This window comes from Nomascus leucogenys, chromosome 25, assembly GCF_006542625.1.
Source record: "Nomascus leucogenys isolate Asia chromosome 25, Asia_NLE_v1, whole genome shotgun sequence".
Classification (NCBI taxonomy): Eukaryota; Metazoa; Chordata; class Mammalia; order Primates; family Hylobatidae; genus Nomascus; species Nomascus leucogenys.
In genome coordinates, this window is record NC_044405.1 from 19,775,265 (window position 1) to 19,798,912 (window position 23,648).

The 23,648-nt window shown below is 47.8% G+C and overlaps 2 protein-coding genes across 2 annotated transcripts in view; one reads left to right on the forward strand and one right to left on the reverse strand.

Moving 5' to 3' along the window:
• Positions 1 to 18,470, forward strand: part of SMIM11A (small integral membrane protein 11A) — a 35,500-nt gene extending 17,030 nt beyond the window's left edge. Inside the window, exons 5-7 of the transcript XR_004028590.1 lie at positions 13,071 to 13,321; positions 16,488 to 16,756; positions 18,315 to 18,470. The gene's annotated coding sequence lies outside the window, so the exon portion shown is untranslated. The remainder of the gene's footprint in view (positions 1 to 13,070; positions 13,322 to 16,487; positions 16,757 to 18,314) is intronic.
• On the reverse strand, positions 8,352 to 9,418 carry FAM243A (family with sequence similarity 243 member A). The gene has a single exon (XM_004092309.3). The coding sequence runs from the start codon at positions 9,416 to 9,418 to the stop codon at positions 8,663 to 8,665; it is 756 nt and encodes a 251-aa protein (XP_004092357.2). The 3' UTR covers positions 8,352 to 8,662.
• Positions 18,471 to 23,648: the final 5,178 nt, after the last annotated feature.

Below are 23,648 nucleotides of genomic sequence, written 5' to 3' on the forward strand. Positions count from 1 at the left end.
ACATACATAAGACAGACATACGTGAGGAATCTCAGAAACCAAATAATTCAAAGAGTCTGGGATTCTTTCAAAAGGGTTGCCTCTGCCCAAGCTTTCTTCAAATTCTGTCTATAGGGAAATGTAGCTGTCAGTGTCTCATTCCCGAAGACTTCCAGATGCCTGGATCTTTAGAGTTCTCCACCTCACCCCACGTTGATTACACAAATGTTCCTGGAGCTTTGCTTAGTGCCCTGCTCTGTGCCAGGCCCCACAGGCGGAGATGGCAGGGACCCAGGCCTGACGTTGGAGAGCTCCTGCCCCACTGCCGGAAACACACGCACCGTCACACCGTAAGGGAACTCCCCCACGCAGGTCTCATCTGTGTCAGAGTGAAGCCAGAGGATGGACGGTGGAGAGTCTAGAAGGAGAAGAGAAGGGAGGATGGGTTCTCAAACATGAGTAAGCAGGAGAGGCCATTTAAAATGCAGACACTGGCCTGGCACGGTGGCTCATGCCTGTAATCCTAGAACTTTGGGAGGCCGAGGCAGGAGGATGACTTGAGGTCAGGAGTTTGAGATCAGCCTGGCCAACATGGTGAAACCCTGTGTCTACTAAAAGAAAACCAAAAATTAGCTGGGCGTGGTGGTGGGTGCCTGTAATCCCAGCTACTCAGGAGGCTGAGAGGCAGGAGAATCACTTGAACCTGGGAGGCGGAGGTTGCAGTGAGCAGACATCGCACCACTGCACTCCAGCCTGGGTAAAAAAGTGAGACTCTGTGTCAAAAAACAAAACCAAACAAACAAACAAAAAACCTAAAAAATAAAAATAAAAATAAAATGCAGACTCCTGGGCTGGATTCCAGGTCAACTGCATCAGAACCTACAGGAGAAGGACCAGAAATTTGTGATACGAACATCCCCAGGCGAATCTTGACCCTCCTTTTGAGACCTACACTGTAAAGGATGGGCAGAGGGGGAGGCAGCAAGAGCCCGGCCTGGGAAGGAGCCAGCGGGAGAGGTGGGAGGAGGGGCAGGAGACAGTGCACGCGCGGCAGCAAATCCTTCGGCCCTTACTCCCCAAGAGCTCACAGCTGCCTCCACAGAGGGTAACGGTATCATTGTCCCCTTTTCGCAGATAAGGAAACTGAGGCAGAGAGGCCCTGCCTAAGGTCCCCCAGCTGGTGGGAGGCAGAGACAGGAACCAGCCCTCGTGGTCTCACTGTGAGACTGGACTTTTCACAGCTGTGCTGTCGAGTCTGAGCCAAGTAAAGTAAAGCGAGAGTTTTTGTACTTCGAAGTCTGGGACATAATATCTTCAAGACATCAGCGTCAGTGACGCGATGGTGACAGAGGCCAGCATTGCTTGTTGTATCTTTTTCCATCCTGTTCCTATCTACACTTCCATTCTTCTGTTCATTCTGTTTGCATTTCCCACCCTGTGACCTACTCTCCACTCAACACACAGATGGCTTTCACAGACACACACACACATGTCACTCACAGACACACCCTGTGCCCAATGTCAACAGACAAAACTACAAATTTCGTCATAGACCTCATTGTCTTTTATTCTTGATTCATGAGTGGGGCAGCCTCCCTTCTATAAAACAGAGCAAGAGCTCCCACAGGACAATGGCAGAACAGTGGGCTTTGTAAGGTGGGGACAAGGAAACAGAACAATAGAAAAGAAGCTGATTGGTTAACATCAGGTTACTTCAGGACCTCCTAATCATGCTGACTCAGGTAGACCGGAAGCTCCTGTTTTCAGGAAAAACTGATCTGTTTGGGGACCTACCTGCTTCCTTATTAAAGTTTTGGATTGATTATAGGGCTCTTAGCATGAGTGACTCCATTTTGGTTTGGTTTGGTCTGGTCTGTTGGGGCCTAGTGCAGGATCTCAGTCCAAAACAATAGCCTCCCATAATTTTTGTTTAATGCTGGGTCAGTGGTAGGCTTGGTCCACTTGCACTTCTGCCTGGGTGGGCCTTCCTCTTTTCCTCCTTTTCTCTCTGTAGTGAAATCCCCATTCTTCTTTCTGTCCTCCACTTCAGTTTCACCTCTTCCTGCAACCCTGCCCACAGCTCTTCAGCGCCAGGCCCTGGACTCTGAGCTCTCACTATGCAAACCTCCAACATCTCACTGAGTGGGAGGTGGCCCCCACCTCCACACCAGACCTGGACCTTGAGGGTCCAGGCTTGTTTTCCTTGGTACCCCTGGCCCTGACACACCCAGCCAGGCACACAGAAGGTGCTCCAGTATTTGATGAGTGGATGACTGGTAACACCAGAGGAAAGGGAGCAGGGAGTATGGCCAAGACCATTAGCTGCCTTCCTCAGTGTTCCTTCTCCCCTTCTCCCTAGTAATAGAACCCTGACTTTTACCTGGCCATATGGTCACTCAAAATAAAGGACTACATTTCCCACCTTCTCTCGCAACCAAGTCTGGCCAATCAGATTTAAGTGGAAGTGTAGTGTGGGACTTCCTGGAAGGATCTTTAAAAGGGACAGGATGGGCCCCTCTTCCTCCTTTTCTCCTTTTTGGCTGCCTGGAATACGAATGCAATGGCTTGTTCTGCAGCCACTTTGGACTAAGAGGTGACTTTGAGACCTGAACCAAATCTAGGACAATGGAGTAAAAAGATAGGATCCTGGGCTCTCAATGACCATGGATCCATCATTTCACCCCTGAACTGACACCGTGATACTTCTTATTTTTGGTGTTGGTGGTGGGGTAGCTTCTATTTTGTTGGCATCTCTGTGGTCTACTCGTAGTTCATCTGTTTTAGCTGACACATGGAGCCAGTTAGAGATGGGTGCAAGGGCTTCCTGATAGGAAGACTTGGATTCTGGTCCTGACCCTCCTGTTACTATTGTTAGGTACATGGCTAGGTGAGTCGGTCACCACCCTAGCCTGGCCTTTGTGAAATGAGCTCAATGATCACTGCCCTGTCTACTGTATAGTGTTTGTCTGAACTGAATGAGGTCAAGCATGTAACGATGGTTTCCATGTGGCAGGACAATCACAAATGGAAGGAGTGTATACTGCCTGGGTGGGCAACTCAGCCACCAGTTGGCCAGGCAGGGGCTCCATCCAACCCAATTGGATTGAGCCAATGGCCAAAGAACCCCATCTGCTAATTTACCTCTTAGGTCCTTGTAGGGGCAGCACCATTTCCTAATACACCCCCACCTTGGAAGCCACCTTGATCCGTGGGAGGGAGAGGGGCTGTGGGTGTTAGTGATGGGGAAGGCCAGAGAGGCTGGGATGTCGCATCAGCCAACCACTCAGAAGGAGAATAGCGCCACCAACATCAGGAACTCTCTTCTAGCGGACATGTCTAGCGATACGTGGCTCAGCCCTGCATTGCTGCGTGTGGTCACCCGCTCTTAACTAAATACAGTGCTCTAAATATGGCTGCTCCCAAAGAAACTGTGGACTGTCCTCACCAGCCGTCCTGTCCCACCCCCACCAGAGGAAACCTCTTATTATTAATTCCCTAACCAATTGCAGATATTGCAGATGGTCTTAAAGGAAATGCCAGAGAACAAAGTTTCCTCTGATCAAAGTATCTCTAGATGTGTCTACCCTCATTAGACGCCAGCGATAAAAAGGAACAAAAGTTTTTCTCAAAGAGTGAAAAGGAAATGAGATCAGTGATGGCAGGTCTACTTGTGGACATGTTTGCTTCGACCTTACCATGGACCACTCACTCAGTGGGTGCCAGAAACAATGCAGTGGCTTAGCTCAGATTATGTGATTTTTTTTTTCTTTTTTTTTGAGATGGAGTCTTGCTCTGTCACCCAGGCTGGAGTGCAGTGGCATGATCTCGGCTCACTGCAAACTCCACCTCCCAGGTTCAAGCGATTCTTCTGTCTCAGATTCCTGAGTAGCTGGGATTACAGGCATGTGCCACCATGCCAGGCTAATTTTTGTATTTTTAGTAGAGATGGGTTTTTGCCATGTTGGCCAGGCTGGTCTCGAACTCCCAACCTCAAGTGATCCGCCCACCTTGGCCTCCTAAAGTGTTGAGATTACAGGTGTGAGCCACTGTGCCCGGGCAGGTTATGTGATTTTAAAGTCCCACTGTATTTTATTAAGGAGTTGACTGAACTTCAAGGAAGTAAAGCAACTTATTCAGAACATATAGCTACGAAGCTAGAAACTCAAGATTCCAACTAGGTCCATCCAATTCCAAAAGCCTGGTGAACTTTCTGTTACTTTCTATGGGAAGTTTTCAGGTTTAGTATAAAGCAACATTTCTTAATTATGAATACAATCTTATGTAACCAAATTGCACATTAAAGGGTAGTCCTTTTGATCCCTCTTTCCTCTTTTCTAATAATTTTTACAAGGCCTCAAAGGAATGGAACTCTAAATCTGTTTTATTAAATTGCTTTAGTTTTCAAACAAAAATAGCTCCTGTTGGTTTAGCTTTAGCTGATAACCGAAAAACATTCCTTTTTTATCGCTGTAAAATAATGTGTCTTTAAAAGATATTCTGTCTCCTCTTTAATTTTATGTTGAAATAAAATTTTTTGGTGTCCAGGGGAGTTGGCTATTTTCGTGGCTGGTGTCTCATCTGAGGTCAGAGGTGAGCCTTGCGACATAGAAATGATGGGGGTGAAAAAGGAAAAGCTCAGCTTCAATAACTGAGCTAAGCACGGTGGTGAGGAGCATGGGCTTCAGAATCTCTTGGCCCTAGTGTCTTGCCAGTGCCTCAGTTTCCTCATCTGTAAAACAACTGACAGGATTAAGATAATTAAATTATAATAGCTATGCGTTAGTGGCAAGGCAGCATGAAAAATGGCTCTGAGCACGAATTCTGGGTTGAATCTCTCTGGGCCTCAGTTTTTCACATCCATTTTTTTTTTTTTTTTTTTTTGTGAGGGAGTCTTGCTCTGTCACCCAGGCTGGAGTGCAGTGGCACGATCTCGGCTCACTGCAACCTCCACCTCCAGGGTTCAAGTGATTCTCCTGCCTCAGCCCCCTGAGTAGCTGAGATTACAGGTGCCTGCCATCACGCCTGGCTAATTTTTGTATTTTAGTAGAGATCAGGTTTCACCATGTTGGTCAGGCTGGTCTCGAACTCCTTACCTCAAATGATCCGTCCACCTCGGCCTCCCAAATTGCTGGGATTACAGGAGTGAGCCACTGTGCCCAGCATGTGTAGCTGTTGGTGCCTATTATTCCAGAACCCCAGAGGCATGGAATAAACGGAATGTAGGGCAAAACCCACTCATCTCCCAAAACTCAGGCCACCCACACGTGGGCCTGCACAATGACAGCACATTGAAGTGACCAAGGAATTTTGAGTACCATGGTTTGCTCTCAAAGAACTTAAATCCTAAACGTACATGAAATCCCGAGGGAAAAAGACCTCACAAATATACTACACAATAGGAGTTATTTCACCAGGTTAATTGCCAATGAGAAATGCAATGTTTCTATTGGCAGAGCAAGACTTCCTTTAGCACCTGTGGCTGGCTGAATAGTGGCCACCAAAGGTATCAAGGTCCTGTTCCCTGGAACCTGTGAATGTTGCTTTGGATGGAAAAAGGTCTGCCTATGTGACCAAGTTAAGGATTTTGAGATGTGAAGATGGTTTTAGATTACTCAGGTGGGCCCTAAATGCAATCTCAGCTGTACTTGTAAGAGGGAGGCAGAGGGAGATTTGACACAGGATGAGAAAGTGGTGTGGCCACAAGCCCAGGAATGCAGGTGGCTACCAGTAGCTGGAAGAGTCAAGAAACAGGTCCTCCCTGGAGCCTCTGGAGAGAGTGCTGCCCTGCCAACAGCTTGCCTTTGGCTGTCTTGTCTGTCCTGTCCTGTCCTGTCCTATCCTTTTTCTTTTCTCTCTTTCTCTCTCTCTTTTTTTTGTTTTTTTGGAGATGGAGTCTTGCTCTGTTGCCCGGGCAGGAATGTGGTGGTGTGATATTGGTTCACTACAACCTCTGCTTCCCAGGTTCAAGTGATTCTCCTTCCTCAGCCTCCCAAGAGCTGGGATTACAGGCACCCACCACCACGCCCAACTAATTTTTGTATTTTTAGTAGAGATGGAGTTTCACCATGTTGGCCAGGCAGGTCTCCAACTCCTGACCTCAAGTGCTCCTCCAACCTCGGGCTCCCAAAGTGCTGAGATTACAGGCATGAGCCACTGAGCCACGGTGCCTGGCCTCTTTCCCTTCCCGTCCCCCTTCCCCTTCCCCCTCCCTTTCCCTCCCCTGCCCCCCCTCCCCTCCCCCTCCCCTGCCCCCTCCCTCTCCTCTGCCCCCTCCCCCTCCCCTCCCCTCCCCTCCTTCCCTCCTTCCTTCCTCCCTTCCTCCCTCCCTTCCCTCCCTCCCTTCCTTCCTTCCTTCTCTCTTTCTTTATTCTTTCTTTCTCTCTCTCTCTCTCTCCCCTCCCTCTCCTCCTTCGCCCCCCTCCTTTCTCCCTTCTCCCTCTGTCTTTCTTTTTGAGACAGGGTCTCACTCTGTCACCCAGGCTGGCGTGCAGTGGTGCGATCAGAGCTCACTGTAGCCTCAAACTCCTAGGCTCAAGCAATCCTCCTGCCTCAGCCTCCTGAGCAGCTGCAACCACAGCCGCTACATCTGGCTTAATTTCTGTTGTTTTAAGCCACCAAGCCTGTGGTAATTTGTTTCAACAGCCAGGACAAACTAATACAGCACTGTTGTCTGTCAAGTGAGGCCTGCAACAGTGGAAACTTTATAGTTCTGAGTGGTCAGCTGTTTGAGGTGTGATTAATCTCCAGGAAAAATGTTACCAGGATTCCCTTTGTAACCACGACAAAATGCTGAGAAGTCCACCACTTAGTTGCTGAAAAGCACTGAACATTCACTTTCATCTGACAAAGTCTTTCTGAATAATACAGGGAGATTCAGGAGGGAAAGAAGGCAAGCAAACGATGGGATGCTTTCTGCACTTGGCTGTCAGGAAATTCTGGGTAGAAATTTTTTCTTTCTTTCTCTCTTTTCTTTTCTTTTTGAGACAGAGTCTGACTCTGTTACCCAGGTGGGAGTGCAATGGCGCAATCTCTGCTCAATGCAACCTCCGCCTCCCAGGGCTCAAGTGATTCTCCCACCTCAGTCTCCCGAGCAGCTGGGAACATAGGTTTGCGCCACCATGCCCAGCGAATTTTGGTATTTTTTGTAGAGGCGAGGTTTCGCCATGTTGCTGGCCTCGAACTTCTGAGTTCAAGCAATCCTTTCACCTTGGCCTCCCAAATTGCTGGAATTACAGGCATAAGCCACTGTGCCCAGTCCAGAAATGTTCATAAATTGTTTTTTTTCAAAGACCTTATTTTTTAGAGCCATGGTTTAGATTCATGCAGAATTGAGTGAATTGACTGGGTGCCCCACCCCACCCCCCACGTCTATCAACATCCCATTTAAGTTTACAAGTTTTTTTTCTTTTTTTCTTTTAGAGAAAGGGTTTCACCTTGTCACCCAGGCTGGAGTGCAGTGGACAACCATAGCTCACTGTAGTCTCAAACTTCTGGCTCAAGTGGCCCTCCTCCCTCAGCCTCCCAAGTAGCCAGGACTATAGATGTATGCCACTCAGCCCAGCTACTTTTAAATATTTTTGTAGAGATGAGGGCTTGCTATGTTGCCCAGGCTGGTCTTGAACTCGTGACCTCAAGCAGTCCTCCTGCCTCGGCCTCCCAAAGTGCTGGGATTACAAGTGTGAGCCATTGTGCCCAGCCATAAATTATTCTTTTTACACACCTCAGAATGATTACCTCTAAAATGACTGTCTGAATATATATAACCAACAGTGAATTTGATGATATGTTTAATAGGGGTCAAGCCTTTTTCTATAAAAATGAAAAAGACAACCACAAATTCTTACAACGGACATTGGCAGCAGCCCCAAACCTAAATAGGGAGGTGTTGTCCCAGCTGCAAGTGGCTCAGCTACAGGGTCTCGAGATGAAAATCCACGGCACAGTCTAATGACCTGCTGGGATTCCTGGAGTTGGTGGGGAGATTGGCTGGATAAGTGGTCTCTGCAGACCCCCATGCGTGCCACCCCTTTGCCCACCATAGCCCACTTGAACCCACCACTGTCATAACTTTCCAGGTCCTAACTGGGACCACCTACTCCCCTTGGAGGGTCCGGATGGAGTTTCCCCTCTGCGGCTGCCTCTCACTCATCCTCCACCACTTTGCTGACAAGGAAGGAAGGACAATCGGGAGGAGGGAGTCTTGCTTGGTGGCCATCTGGACAATATCTCGCCCATGGCAAGCTGGATCCCTGTGGATTACTTTGGTGGGCGGAAACTGGTTGGCACACTATTTAATTTGGGCTTTTGGGGGGATGACTGCATACTGGTTCTCTTTTTTTCTCAGACCTAAATTTTGACCACACAACCTTGCAGCCCGCTCACACCTGCTTACTGCCATCCACCTTTGGGCTGGGTTAGACCTAGTCCTCCCCTTGAAAAAGCCCTCAAAGTGCCTTCACAAGATAAGAGTCGAGACCCCTAACTTACCAACAAATTTTAATGAAACTTCTAGCAAACTCAAAGCGCTTTGCCAACATCCTTAGGAGCAACTCAGTTCTCGCAGCACCCCTGTGAGGTCGCTGTTGAAGTATCTTTGGCTGCAGTGGTGTGGAATCCATCTCAACAGAGTTCATGGTAAAGACCAGACATGTAGCAGCCTCACTGCTTGTTGGAGGAATCGCCCTTAAGAAAATTTCCCAAGATAGTAGTTTTCCCATCTCCGTACTTTGCTAGTTAATGTTCTCCACTTGCTTGGGTTTATCCTTTCAATTCCTTTGCTAATTAAATTGCTGAAAAGTATACATTGGTAAGAATAGACACTGTCAATGGACTGCAAACAAAACTTGTTTCTGTTATTGATGATAAACCATTTCAGAGAAGACCAGGCTGAGTCTAAAGGGTTCAGATAATTACAAGGGGAAGGCAGAAAGAGTAGTTCATGGCCACAGGACTTGGCCACCTCTGGGCAACACGCAATGCTTGCTAAGCTAATGACTGTAGGGATATAGAACTGGCCCTCAGCCTCTCTGTCTTCCTTTGGCCTCTGCTCTTCCTGCTGCCTTCTCTCTTTGACCACGATGACACACTTTCCATAGGCCTTCCTCACCACATCACAGAACTCAGAGAAGAGGCTGTTTTCTTGTTTGATACACAGTTCGTCTCTTAGGAACATCCGGTATTTCCAAGGCACCCATCCTTGACTATCTGCAGCGTGCACAATACACCAAGTTGGGGTTTGTATGAAATATCCATCACTGATATCTTCCCCAGTTACGAGACTTTCTGGGATATTGGTTTCCCCAAAATATACGGTCTTAAATCCATCATATTGCAGTGTTCTCAGGGTTTTCAGATATTGGAGGCATTGCTTCCTCTTGATGCCATCAAGTTGACTTCTGATAATGACGTTTCTTAAAAGGGGGCTTGCAAAGCGAGGCATGGTGGCTTCTCAAGTGTTTTTAAAAGCTTGCACGTCTGCATCTGGGGAGAGATGGCAAGTGGGGGATGATGACCTCATAAAGGGCTTTCTTACAGCGGTGCCAGTCCCACAGATACACTTCAGATTTCAAGCATCATAGAATAAATACTCAGAACAACTCTCTGCTGACCCATAAAATATGGGAAATGCAGATGCTACCCATAAAAATGCTACTTTGACATCACTTCTGCAATAGGTCTGAGACAGAGGGTGGCAATCTTTTAATAGTAATGAGCCTACCCATTTGGCTTAAGATGGGGAGAAATGTTTACATTCATTTATCCATTTCAAAAATACGCACTGAGCACCTGCTATACGCCAGGCATTGTGCCAGGTACCAGGGGTATAGTCATGACACACCCAGGGAGTCCTGGACTTACATGTTGTGTGTCTGTGTATGCATAGAATTTGTCCCAGTTGCCTTCCCATTTGCACAACTAAGAGTGATTTTTCTAGGTGGCAGAAGGAAGGTATAGCAAATTGCAGAAGAAAGTCAGTCTGCACACCTAGCTTCCACGGGAGCTTGCAGGTCTTTTTTTTTTTTTTTTCTGAGAGGGAGTCTGTCTCTGTTGCCCAGGCTGGAGTGCAGTGGCATGATCTCGGCTCACTGCAGCCTCTGCCTCCCAAGTTCAAGTGATTCTCCTGCCTCAGCCTCCCAAGTAGCTGGGACTACAGGCGCGTGCCACCACGCCCGGCTAATTATTTGTATTTTTAGTAGAGATGGGGTTTCACCATGTTAGCCAGGATGGTCTCGATCTCCTGACCTCGTGATCTGCTCACCTCAGCCTCCCAAAGTGCTGGGATTACAGGTGTGAGCCACCGCGCCCACCAGGAGCTTGCAGTTATTGAGCTAATTCAATACCTCATCTTGAAAGCACTTCTAATTTTATAGACTCAGGCAAAATGACAGTTTGCTTCAAACTCTAACAGTCTCTTCCTTTGTATTTTCCTTTGTATTTTCTTGCCTCTTTAATCAGAGCTAAAGACGTTTCATAAAATGGGCATGAAGGATTCCCTCAAATAAAGATGTGGACAAAATTATTGGTCAGGTCCTTTGCTCTACTGTTGAATGGAGGAGGACTTCTTCCTCCCCCCACCTCCACACAGGGGTTTTCTTGGAGCTCAAGTTTGGACAACCCCAGACAGTAAGATAATCTCATCATGGTAAAGTTAATACGAAATATGTGGTCTCCAAACAGCCTCTCCCAGAGGCCAGGATCAGCAGGTTTGGGTGGATAGTTGGCTTGTGGTCATTTTCTCGTAGGATTTTTCTTTTAGTAGTGGAAACTGTTTTTCAGATCAAATTTGGATGCCAACTATGTGGAACAGAAGTGTGGCTGCTCTGGTGGAAGTGGCAATGGTAGTCCTAGAGTCTCGCTGTCAGCCACACCCTTTGTCTCCCCCTACCCAAGGGACCCTGTGGCCTGGAACCGCAGTGTGAGATGCTATATAGTGCAATGAAGTCAATTCTAAGACAAGGGTTCTTGCCTTTCTCATCTAATTCTTAGTTATGGATTTGAGACGCTTGTTCAGAAGTATGGAAAATATATATAATATGTTATCTTTTAGATGTGTGTGTAAATATGCATATGTATGCCATGTGCTTATATTTTATCGCATAAACAACATGAATAAAGCAAACACTCTAGAATTCTCCAAATGTATCTTGTTTTACAGTTTTCACTTTGGAAAATGTCAACATTTTTACATTAAAAAATATTACTCAGCCATAAAAAAGAATGAAATCACGTCTGTTGCAGCAACATGAACAGAATTGGAGGCCATTATTCTAAGTGAAATAATTCAGCAACAGAAAGTCAGATGCCACATGTTCTCACTTTTAAGTGGGAGCTAAATAATGTGTACACATGGGTACAGAATATAAAATCATGGACTGTGGAAGGGAGGCTGAGGCGGGAGGACCATTTGAGGCCAGGAGTTTGAGACAAGCCTGGCCAACATGGTGAAACCCCTTCTCTACTAAAAATGCAAACAAATTAGCCAGACGTGGTGGCTGACACCTGTAATCTCAGTACTTTGGGAGGCCAAAGTGGGTGGATCACTTGAGGTCAGGAGTTCAAGACCAGCCTGGCCAACATGGTGAAACCCCATGTCTACTAAAAATACAAAAAAATTAACTGGGCATAGTGGTGCATGCCTGTAATCCCAGCTATTTGGGAGGCTGAGGCACGAGAATCATGAGCCGAGATTGCACCACTGCACTCCAGCCTGGGCAACAGAGCAAGACTCTGTCAAAAAAAAAAAAAAAAGTAGGAGGGTAGGAGGAAGGTGAGGGATGAGAAATTATTTAATGAGTACAATGTACACTACTACACTCAAAGCCCAGACATCACCACTAAGCAATCAATCCATTTGACAAAACTGCACACCTGCACTTGTACCCCTTAAATTTATACACAAACAAAAAACAAAGGCAAATCAAAAAGAAAAATAAAACAAAATGATCTCTAAACAATACAAACAGTAACTGATGAAACTAGCTGTTTATCATGTCAGTTCCAAAATCACACAGAGATGAATTTCCTTCAAATGACCCTACAGCACAGTATTTTGATCATATATTCTCCAGTAGAGTATAAGTTAAGGACAAAGAAAAACACATGAAATCTTAAATGGTACTCGGTAGTTTTATTGTTAATAATGATGCTGGTATTATTATTTTGAAACTCATGTCGATTTCTCAGCTGCCATTTGATATTAATTTTTTTTTTTTTGAGGTGGAATTTCACTCTGTCACCCAGGCTGGAGTGCAGTGGTGCGTTCTCAGCTTACTGCAACCTCCACCTCCTGGGTTCAAGCAATTCTTCTGCTTCAGCCTCCCAAGTAGCTGGGACTACAGGCGTGTGCCACCACACCTGGCTAATTTTTGTATTTTTAGAAGAGATGGGGTTTCGCCATGTTGGCCAGGCTGGTCTCGAACTCCTGACGTCAGGTGATCTGCCTGCCTCAGCCTTCCAAAGTGCTGGGATTACAGGCGTGAGCCACAGCGCCCGGCCAGTGATTTTTAACCTTTATCAATCTGATAGACAAAAAGATCATTTCATTGTTTTAACTTCTTTAATTATGAGTAAATCTGGCAATATATTATGAAAACAATGACAAGAAGAACTCGATATAAAATGCACAATTCAGACGTCCTTGAAGATCATTTTAGAGGCAGCATGAAGTGGGGGTGGCGCTAGTGGTGGGGGCTGGGTGTGGAGAAAACCAGCCAAAGGAGGACTCATGGGATCCTGGAGCTTTTGACTGGGGTTCACTTGGAGCCCAGACTCAGGCTGGTTCTGACAGGAGCACCTGCCAGGCCTCAGCTTAGGGGCACAATGTGGGACACATGGACTGGGGGTGTGGTCCCAGAGCCTAAGAGGCACCAACAGAGAGGTCTCTGCAGAGACCCATCTGTGCCCCACACTCACCACCCCGGGACAGGCCAAGCCAGCGTCTGGCCAAGAACTGCTTTTGCACAAGGAGCCGGAAGTAGTTTGCCCCGGTAAGTGGGGGCCTGGACTCAGGCAAAGCATTGCACCACGGATGGCCAGAGAAACTCAGAGAACCTTCCTGTGCTTATTAACATACTCTCTCACTTCCTCTGCAGCCTCTGCCAAGCCAAGCAGCCAGCTCCTAGGACTCCCCTCCCTCCACCTGAGGCTCCTTGTCCTCCCTTCCTCGGGAGTCTCCAGCCTCCCGGGGCTTCCCCTCCCTGCTGCCCGCTCCAGCAGAGGCTGCCAACCGCCTGGGAGAGAGAAGTGGGCTTCCTGGGGCCACCTCCCCAACTTTGGAGTGTTCGGAAGGTGATGGAGTGACCACCAGGGGGCAGTGTGAACAGGTCTCCATAAGACTGATCAGGTAGACACCTTTGCAGCGACCTCCCAGGTGGGGAGCCCTCCAGACACACCTTTCCCATGGGAGCTTCTCCCTCCACCCCGAGTCACTACTATCTGCTTTCCTAGAAGGCACTTCTTTACTTCTAATTCTTCTCCACTACCCAGGTAACTGATATTCTCAAGTGGGACATTGTAATTTGTTTAATTCATTTAAATTGATTTCATATAATTGGGAGATCAAGATTGTTCAGTTGCAAGACAAAGTCTTAACTTGAACTCTCAGGACAGGGGTGGGTCCCTAAACTCAATGTGTGAGTGTTGCTGCCGGGCTGTTGAGCCATCTTCCACCCGCCATAGATCACATTCTTCATCAAAGAAGAGGGAATATTTGGAAACTGGTAGTACAAAAAACCAAACAAACAACAACAACAACAACAAAAAAAACACCAAATCACCAAAAACAAACAAACAAACAAACACCCAAAGCAGTTGCTGCTATAAATAGATGTGTGTATACATGTGGCTGGTATGAATCTTATCCACAAATTCAGTTTTGTGGAAAACATCACATTTATTTATTTAAATCAAGTCATATGGGACTTGGGCATGGTTGGAGGTTCTTACCCCACCCCACTTCCCAAGGCCAGTGCACAGGCAGGGCCTTGAGGTCACCCTTAGCTGATGCTTGGGTCTAGGTGCCCAGACCCAAGCCCTTGTGGTCCCATCATGTGGGCACTGGCATCTTTGCTGAGGCTAAGAATTTCAAAGCCAGGACCCAGCCCATTTAGGTAAACCCAAAGTCACTCTCCCAGGTGGCCCAGTCATCTTCTTGAGAACAAGAGCCATGAGCCTCTCAGTTCCCTGCCTCAAGAGCCTCTGTTCAACCCTAGGCTTGTGGACAACTCTACCCCTTCTTCTCTCCCCTCAGTGAAATGGTCCCTTGTCCCATCCCTCTCTGGGACAAGTACCACAACCTCCCCACTATACACAGGGAAAGGGTGAGCCCTCAGGTTTTTGGCCTGCCATCTTGAATCTCCTCCCAGGCAACAAGCCACAGAGGGCCTGGCATTCTCCTGTGAAAAGCAGGGCGGAAAGGAAACACAGAGAACAAATCCACAGAGAGCAAACCCACAGAAAACAAACCCACAGACAACAAACCCGCAGACAACAAACACGGAGACAAGAAACCCGCAGACAACAAACCCACAGAGAACAAACCCACAGACAACAAACCCACAGACAACAAACCCGCAGACAACAAACCCACAGACAACAAACCCGCAGACAACAAACCCACAGACAAAAACCCACAGACAAAAACCCACAGAAAACAAACCCACAGACAACAAACACAGAGACAACAAACCCACAGACAAAAAACCCGCAGACAACAAACCCACAGAAAAACCAAACAACCCCACAGACAACAAACCCACAGAAAACAAACCCACAGACAACAAACCCGCAGACAACAAACCCACAGACAACAAACCCACAGACAACAAACCCGCAGACAACAAACACGCAGAGAACAAACACACAATGAAAAACCTGCAGACAACAAACCCACAGAGAACAAACCCACAGACAACAACCCAGAGACAACAAACCCGCAGACAGCAAGCCCACAGGGAACCAGCCAAATTATGTCTGCTGTGCATTTTAGCAGATGATGCTGCCACCGTCTGTGTGTGAGCATGGGTGTGTCAGACTTTCCCATCGTCTCCAAACTTGTTTTCAGAATAATGCTTCCAGTGAAATGAGTCGGCCACATGAGGTTACAAAGCCCCTACTCTGTTCAGCACCTGGGGTAAGTAATAATATTTTGGAGCACCTAGTGTGGGGAGTAGCCCTGGCCCCTTTACACGTCATGTCTTAGTTCATTCTTGTTGCCATCCTTGGAACTGAGGCCAACATCTGCACATTTGCCAGACAAGCTGCTCAGGAGGAGAGGGCCACAGCCCCTTATCTCCTCGCCAAACAAGAGAAGATCCCCAGTTGCTTTCTTTTCTATGGAAGAGATTCTTTTAAAAACATTTTTTTCATGGAAAGAAAAATCTGAAAAAAAAAGAATGAAACCGACCCAATAGTCCCATAAACAGTTTTTTTTTGTTGTTGTTGTTATTTTGTTTGTTTGTTTTTGATGAATATAGAAATTGACCCTTCTGGTCCTAAAGCTTGAAAGTTAAATTTGTTTTATCTGAGTTGCTTCCTCAGGAAAGCAGCCCAAGTCCTCTCCAAAAGTATCAGAGAACTGAAACTCACCAGATCACCTTGTCTAGACAATGAGACGTCAGGCCCTCCATTCATCATGACTGCTTCCTTACCCCTCCCAAGTTTCTGTTACATTTCTTCTCTGCTATATAAACCCCTAATTTTAGTGGGTCCAGAAGATGGATTTGAAACTGAACTCTATCTCCTGGGCAGCAGCACCCAGTTAAAGCCTTCTTCCCTGGCAATACTTATTGTCTCAGTGATTGCCTGCCTGCCCTGCCTGCCTGCCCCTCCCTCCCTCCCTCCCTCCCTTCCTTCCTTCCTCCCTCCCTCCCTTCCTTTCTTTCTTTCTTTTTGAGATAGAGTCTCACTCTGTCACCCAAGCTGGAGCACAGTGGCTCTATCTTGGCTCACTGCAACCTCTGCCTCCCAGGTTCAAGAACTTCTCCTGCCTCAGCCTCCTGAGTAGCTGGGATTATAGGCACCCGCCACCACAGCTGGCTAATTTTTGTATTTTTTTTTTTTATAGAGATGGGGTTTCACTGTGTTGGCCAGGCTGGTCTCAAACTCCTGACCTCAGGTGATCCACCTGCCTCGGCCTCCCAAAGTGCTGGGATGGGAGGTGTGAGCCATGATGCCCAGCTGAGTATGTGTGTCTGTGTGTATGCTTATGGGGATGTGCAAATGCGTGCGTGAATGTGTGCATGTGTCCTTGTGAATTGTGAATACCTGGGACTTGAGCACACTCAGCTCCTGATGCACTTCCTGTTTCCTCAGCAGCTGAGCTCAGGCCTGGAACTGAGTGACAGCACACCCGGGCACCCCTCTCCCCGGGCACCCCTCCACCTGGACACCCATCCCCCCGGGGAACCCCTCCCACGCCTGCTTCCCACGGCATTCCCAGCTCCCACCACTGGGAAGGAGCTGGAATCATGAGTCAGGATAATCACCGTATTCTCTTCGACCTTCCTCAGCTCCTGGTTTGTTAAGGCAAACCCCCATCTCTGGCTTCTCCTGGGACCTCACCTGGGAAAGAAGGAGGCAGCCCCAGAGCTGGAAGCTGCTTCAGGGCTCACCCGGAACAGCAGACTCAACCTGGGCCCATCCAGGCATCTCCTGGGAGCTTCACACAATTGCTTCTGCCTGGCACCAGCTCAGAGGTTCTGACAGAATTGGCCTGGGGTGAGGCCTGGCATCCATGGGATTTTTACAAGCTTCCAGGTGATTCTACAGGGAAGCCAAGGTGAGCACCCCCGTCCTAGAACCAGGTCTGATCAGGGGCTGGTGGGGAACTGTGGGTGGAGAACATTAGTGCTTCTAGAGCCTCAGGGTTGGTTTTGAAAGGAACGTAACACATTTTTTTTTTCTCACATAGACATATATAGAGAGACTTTTTAAAATAGACATATATAGAGAGAGATGTTTTAATAAAGAGAGGTTTGGGTTTATATAAGTAAATAAGATAGAAAATAGGGAATGAGATTAGGCTTCCACTTGCTCTCAAAAAATGGTTTGAGAGCCTTGAAACTGGTTCCACTCTGTGATAGCCATGAGTACTGTTCGCCCAACTTTTGGCTCTCAGCCTTCCAGGCCCCGGTGAGATGGGACTTCCCTGCCCCTCATGGTTGAAAGGAGCCATGGGCTTATTCTAGCCAATGAGTGGTGGATGGACATGAAACGTGTCTCTTCCAGGCTGGAGCATTTAATTGTCCAGGTGAAATACTCAGGGACTCCTCCCTCCAGAGCTGAGAATGGCCTATTTCCAGAGGGTCTGCAGGAGCAACCTGAGTCTCAGAGCACAGCTGCCAGCAGACCGGCTGCACACATGTGGCGGGGGAAAGCAAGCAAGCCAGCTGTCTGCAGCCACTGAGAGTTTGGGGTGATTGTTTTTCAAGATGAAACCAGCTCACCCTGACTTATACAAAGTCTTTGAGTTATATAGATGGAGAATGAGGCTCTTGGATCCCTCTATTCTCACAAAGCAATAGTCTAGCTAAATCCATCTAACTAGGGAGCAGAAAAGGGGAGGTGCTGGCTTGCACACCTTAGACAGTTGTTCAAGAAGTCAGGACACCAGGCCTGGAGTGATACTTCAGCCACCTTTCTAGGTGAGGGTCTTGAGGCCACACAGACAGAAGTGGCAGAGTTGGGACACACATTGGTCTTCTCACTCACAGTCTGGCACTGAGCTGTGGGCTGCCAGGACACCATGCCCCCACACGAGTAGCCTTCCCACTCCTTACCTTGAAGGAAAAGTGTTTTTTGGACAAATACCTAATGGAAATATTACATGGGCCTTGGAATCTGTTAGATCTAGCTTCCTGAAACTCTTGCTTGCTGTGTGACAATATACAAGTTTCTTAACCTCTCTGAGCCTCAGTGCTCTAATTACACTCCCCTCATAGAGTTTCTAAGAGCATCCTGGGGCCGGCACATGTCAACGCACCCAGTATTTGATAGAGTTTGTTAAACGTTGGTTATCCTCTCTCCCTATTGCACCTCGAATAGTAAGGGCTGCCTGCCAGCTTCCATATCCCCAGCAGTGCCCTCAGTTGTTCAGATGTTCATCCACCTCCCACAGAACTCAGGTTCTTTTGGAGGAAGCCACGTCAAGTCCTGCTCCAAGCTTAAGCCAGTGGGTACATTCCATGCTCTGCCCCATTGCCAGGGTTCAGGAGTGTGCTTGTGATCTAAGCATCCCCACTCCCAGATACATCTCAAGATTCTTGCTTGGACTTCCGGGCACTCAGGCTCTTCTGAGAGGGAATCAAACTTACTTCTCTCCATGTCCTTTCTTCTAGGAGATGCGTCCTTCATAAAACTCTCATCAACACTGTTCAGACGTGTCCCACCCCAGCAGGGGACAGCCTAGGCTCAAGCTGGGATCCCTACTTTATTTATTTTCTGCTAATTAAACTTCCTAATATACTCCACACTAAGTGTGTTTGCAAGGCAGGGGGTGTGGGATAAGCGGCCCTGCCTGGCTGGGAGAGGGGCAGCTCCCTGCTGTACTATATATTAATAAAGAGACACATGCATGGCAGGGCTTGTCTGGGCCTTGGTGACAGCTTAGGACAGAAGGCACGTGACAATCAGGGGTTCAAACAACCCAGGGAGAACACTGCTTCAGGGAAGACAGCTCAGCATCTCCCCGGCAAAGAATAATGACATTGATAATACTCTCCAAAGAATTTCAGGATTTTGAGCAAACAGAAAAGCAACACAGAAATTCATATCATCAAAACAATGTGGCTTTATTGGACACTTAAGACATTTACTGGAGGCTCAACAACAGAATCCTGCTGATTGGCTTTACTTCATTGATTTTCCATTGTGTCTAATTACATTGCTAATGCTGATGGTGGATGAGCTACGGCTCTTTTCCTGCCTGTCCTGAGGTTTATCCACTAATGTTTCAGTTCTGTTGTAAGATATTGTCCTAAGCCCCCAACATCTCATGCATGCTGTTTTTTTTTGTTGTTGTTGTTGTTTTTAAAAAGTTCATAGCCCATGGAAGACTCTCCTCCATCACACACTGAGGTTCCCTCCACACCAGGCCTGAAAGGAGTCTAGCTTGTGGGGACTGTACACATGCTGTGGACCATGCAGAACCTGGAGAGGCCATGACCCCTTCTAGAAGTGATCTGCCCTGAATCCTTCCCTCTGTAGGAGGCATTTATTCAATGCCAGGTTCCTGAAAGGCTCTGAGATGGGCATTCCCTCTCCTGAGCCCTCGCTTCCATTACTGCTTTCCTATTTCTGGCCAGGGTTCCCTGGCCCCTCCTCCCTGCTCCCATGGGACTCCAGTTCACCTCCATCTCTGCTCAATTGCCCTGCACTGTAGTAGTCCATTGGCACTCTGTCTTCTTCAGGAGAAATAGTTGGAGGAGAAGTTTTTAGGGTTTCTTGGGCCAGGGCTGGTCTACGGTCACTGGGCAGCAGGAAACGACCCTTAAGGGCCTAGGAGGGCCAAGGCTGGTGGGCAGGTACAGGGGAAGCCAGCACTGCTGTCCACCACTGTGCAGCCTGGAGGCTGTTTCCCATGACCCTGCTGATGGGACCCAAGGCACCCCAGGCTGCCCACTGTCCTGCCCCCAGCAGGCTCTCAGTGCCCCGGCTTCCCTGCATGCCTGCCTGACATGGACAGTGCACCTTCAGGCCACACTTGCCCTGCCAGCAAGCCTCCAGTGAACTGGGAACTCCACAGAGCATAGAGGACTCGCCCCAACACTGTGCTGAGAGGCTTCACCAAACTGTAGCCTGGCTTCCACCTGCGCTAAGCTGCATCCCCAAAGGCGACCCCAGCCCTGGCTGAGTCTTGGCTCAAGAGTTTGCAATGCAGCCAAACCACAAAATGCACCTCTTCCAGCCCACCCCGCTAAACCATTTTCAGTAGTTATCCCCTCACCCTTCTGGAACTTTCCATTTCCACGTGGCCCCCACGTTCCGTTTTCATTTCCTCCTTCAGTCCCTTTTTGTTCCCTTTCTGTTCTCTCTTTGAAGACCTTGGTCACCGTTTTCTCAGTTGGGGTTGAGCTTCGTCGGTACTGGAATCTCTCCCCTCTGCTGCAGGAGTCTGAAGGAATCAGTCTTGCCGCCTGTAACACATGTCCAGTGCTGCTTTTTCTCTGATGAGTGTCTTAGTCAGTTTGGGCTGTTAAAACAAATGGCTTAGGCAACACATGTTTCTGTCTCACAGTTCTGGAAGCTGGAAGTCTGAGATCAAGGTGTTAGCAGATTAGGTACCCGGTGAGGACCTGCTTCCTGGTTCATGGGAAGAATACTTTTTGCTGTGTCCTCACATGGTGCAGAGAGAGAGGGGGGTCTGGTATCTCTTCCTGTAAGGGCGCTGATCCCATCATGGGGACCTACAATCGCGACCTCATCTAAACCTCCCGAAACCTCATCTAAATCTCATCTCCATACTATCACATTGGGGATTAAGGCTTTAACACGTGTATTTCAGGGGACAAGGGACAAAAGCATTCAGTCCATGGCACATGCTCAGTGCCTTGACTCCTGCAAGTGCCACACCACAGCCTCGCCGGGGCTGTGTCCTGGAGGTGTGTGCCATGGGCCCTGTGTGCCATGGGCAAGGCACACAGCAACCTCCCAGCCACCCCACCAGCGAGTGAGCTCCTGGCACCTTGGCTCTCCCTGGTCACCCATCTACCAGTCTTTGTGCCCCTGTGCACTAAAGGACCAGCTGCCTGGGGACTGTGGGCCAACTGTGGCCCCGGCTACCCGTGAACTTCCCCTCCGGCCAGTGGCTGCAATCACATCTTCTCTAAAGACGTCTGAAGCCCAGCCTCGGGGAGCCGAGTTGGTCCTTCCCTGGGTACTGAGCCCTAGGGAACCCTTGAGAGTTCTCTTTGTATCTTTATAGTCTCTTCCTCACCACTTAATCACTTCCTTACAGGAAACATCCTCTGTTCAAGTGACTGTATGGTTTCTGCCTCCAGCTTCATTTGTGGACGCCATAAGAGAGGCAGCTGGCAAGCAGGGAGATGCATGCAGCACACTTAGTGCCTGGTACATACGAAGTCCTTTTAGTCTGGATTTCATCATTTTTAAATGGGTATTGCTATTTTTAAAGGAACAGTTACAAATATTTATTGTGTGTTTTGAAATAAGTGGGTCAAGATCAATAAGATATTTTTGATCAATTGATCAATAAGATATCTTTTATTCTTAAAAATCATATTCTTCTGGTTCAGTGGGGAAGAGACTGCCGACCTGTATTTACAGCATTATGTGATAAGCGTTCTCCTTTTCAGGTGTGTATTAGTCTGTTCTCATGCTGTCAGTAAAGACATACCTGAGACTGGGTAATTTATAAAGGAAAGAGGCTTCATTGACTCACAGTTCCTCATGGCTGAGGAGGCCTCAGGAAGCTTACAATCATGGCAGAAAAGGAAGCAAACATATCCTTCCTCCGCATGATGGCAGGAAGGAGAAGTGCAGAGCAAAGTGGGGAAAGCCCCTTATAAAACCATCAGATCTTGTGAGAACTCAATTATTATCACGAGAACAGCATGGAGGTAATTACCTCCCACCTGCTCCCTCCCACGACACGTGGGGATTATGGGAACTATAGTTCAAGATGAGATTTGAGTGGGTACACAGGCAAACCATATCAAGGTGCCTCCTGCAAGCACCTACCTCCACCCCTCCTTCATCCTTGCCCTCATTCTATAATGATTTGGTGAAATCTGGTCCCTGCCTCAGTTTTACAGCCTCCCCATGACTCTGGTTACTTCCTGATGAGTTTAAACAAAACATAACTAGGTTACCCTAGGAAAGCATTTCTGTTCCTGACACCCCCCGTCTGCCTGCTGCTTCCACTCCACCTGTATGTGTCTGGGCACATCCCTGCGTCCCTTTGCTGGCTTCTAGCCCACTCACTTCAAGTGTTTAAACCATGAGTTTCATGAAATCATAGAAGATCAGGGCTTGAGGCAGTGGTGGGGAAATGATAGGAAAGACATTTCTGGATGCATTCTGCCATCCTGCAGATCCCTAAACCACCTCTGCCTCTCCATTCCCTCCCTCCAGAGAACAGCTTCTCCTTGTCTCCTATGGAATAGTTCCGCCCACATTCATGGGCCCTTCCTGTACCAAAACTGTACAGGTCTCATTTCCTTACCAAACACTTGGCAAACAAATGTACCATCCTTGCAAAAATTCTGTTGAATAAAATTTTCTCTCTTTGATCCATCCAAATGTTTTACAAAGTGATACAGAAGCCATGGAGAAACAAGCAGTTCTGCCTTATGGATCAAGAAGGTTTCACAGAGGGGGTGATATCTGAGCAACAGTGCTTTTTTGTTTGTTTGGTTGGTTTTGAGATGGAGTCTCGATCTGTCGCCCAGGCTGGAGTGAGGTGGCACAATCTCGGCTCACTGCAACCTCCGCCTCCCAGGTTCAAGTGATTCTCCTGTCTCAGCCTCCTGAGTAGTTGGGATTACAGGCGCCCGCCACCATACCCCGCTAATTTTTGTGTTTTTTAGTAGAGACGGGGTTTCACCACGTTGGCCAGGCTGGTCTCGAACTCCTGACCTCAAGTGATCTGCCCACCTCGGCCTCCCAAAGTGCTAGGATTACAGGCATGAGCCACAGTGCCCAGCCAACAGTACTTTTAATTGGCATTTTCTTCAAAGACTTTGATGTCCTATAGGAAGGGGCCCATGACTCAGCCTCAGCCAATCAGAGCACTCCATTCACTGGGTCACCTACACACCTGCTCTTCCCTGATCCACTGTAATGCCCTCACCCTGAGATCTGAAACTTGAGCAGAGGTACCAGGCGGCAGACATGGGAGCTGAGCTGTCTTTTGGGAGAATCCTAGCGAGAAGGTTCTCCAATTGGGGCGGCCAAGTAAGGGCCTCATGGCAGACTAACCCCTCTCCTTCCTGAGGCTGGAAGGAGCTGCTGTCCTTTTGATTCTGTGAGCTGCCTCAGTTGCCTTCCCCAAAATCACACACACACACACACATACACACACACATACACATACACACACACACACTTGCATGCGCTAGGTAGAGCTGTTTTCTATAATTGCCAACAGAAGACTAACTGTATTTGAAGAATGAGCTGGCATTCTTCTGCTCTGGTAGAAGTCAAGGCAATCAGTTATGAGAATCAGAGCCCACCTGTGACTCCAGAAAGAGGGGCATAAATACCAGGAATTTAGTCTCTAAAGTCTTTCTTTAAGTCCCTTTTTAAAAAATGTGATGAGTACATCACCCAGGAAAATCTAATTGTAATGCAACAGAGTCGATGCAAGTTTTATTTAGGAGATGGGTTACAATCACCTGGGGAAGCTCTAGTTACCTTGATTTGGTTTGGTACAAACCCTGGTACCATCAGCCACAGATCCCCAGAGGAAGTCATTCCTGGATGACTTCCTCATCGATTTTAAATAATTTCCATTTCAGAGGAAGGCCTTTATCTGACCTGATCCCCTAAATATCGGGAGAAACTTACATAGCGACAAAGACAGTAGGTGTCTGGAATGTTGAGAATCAGTGTGTTCTGTCACTGTCTCTATCAGGGCTGGTGGCACATGCAAATCTCTTTCCCACTCTCCGGCTGAACACTAACACCACGGTGCCCACACCTTCCTTATTACT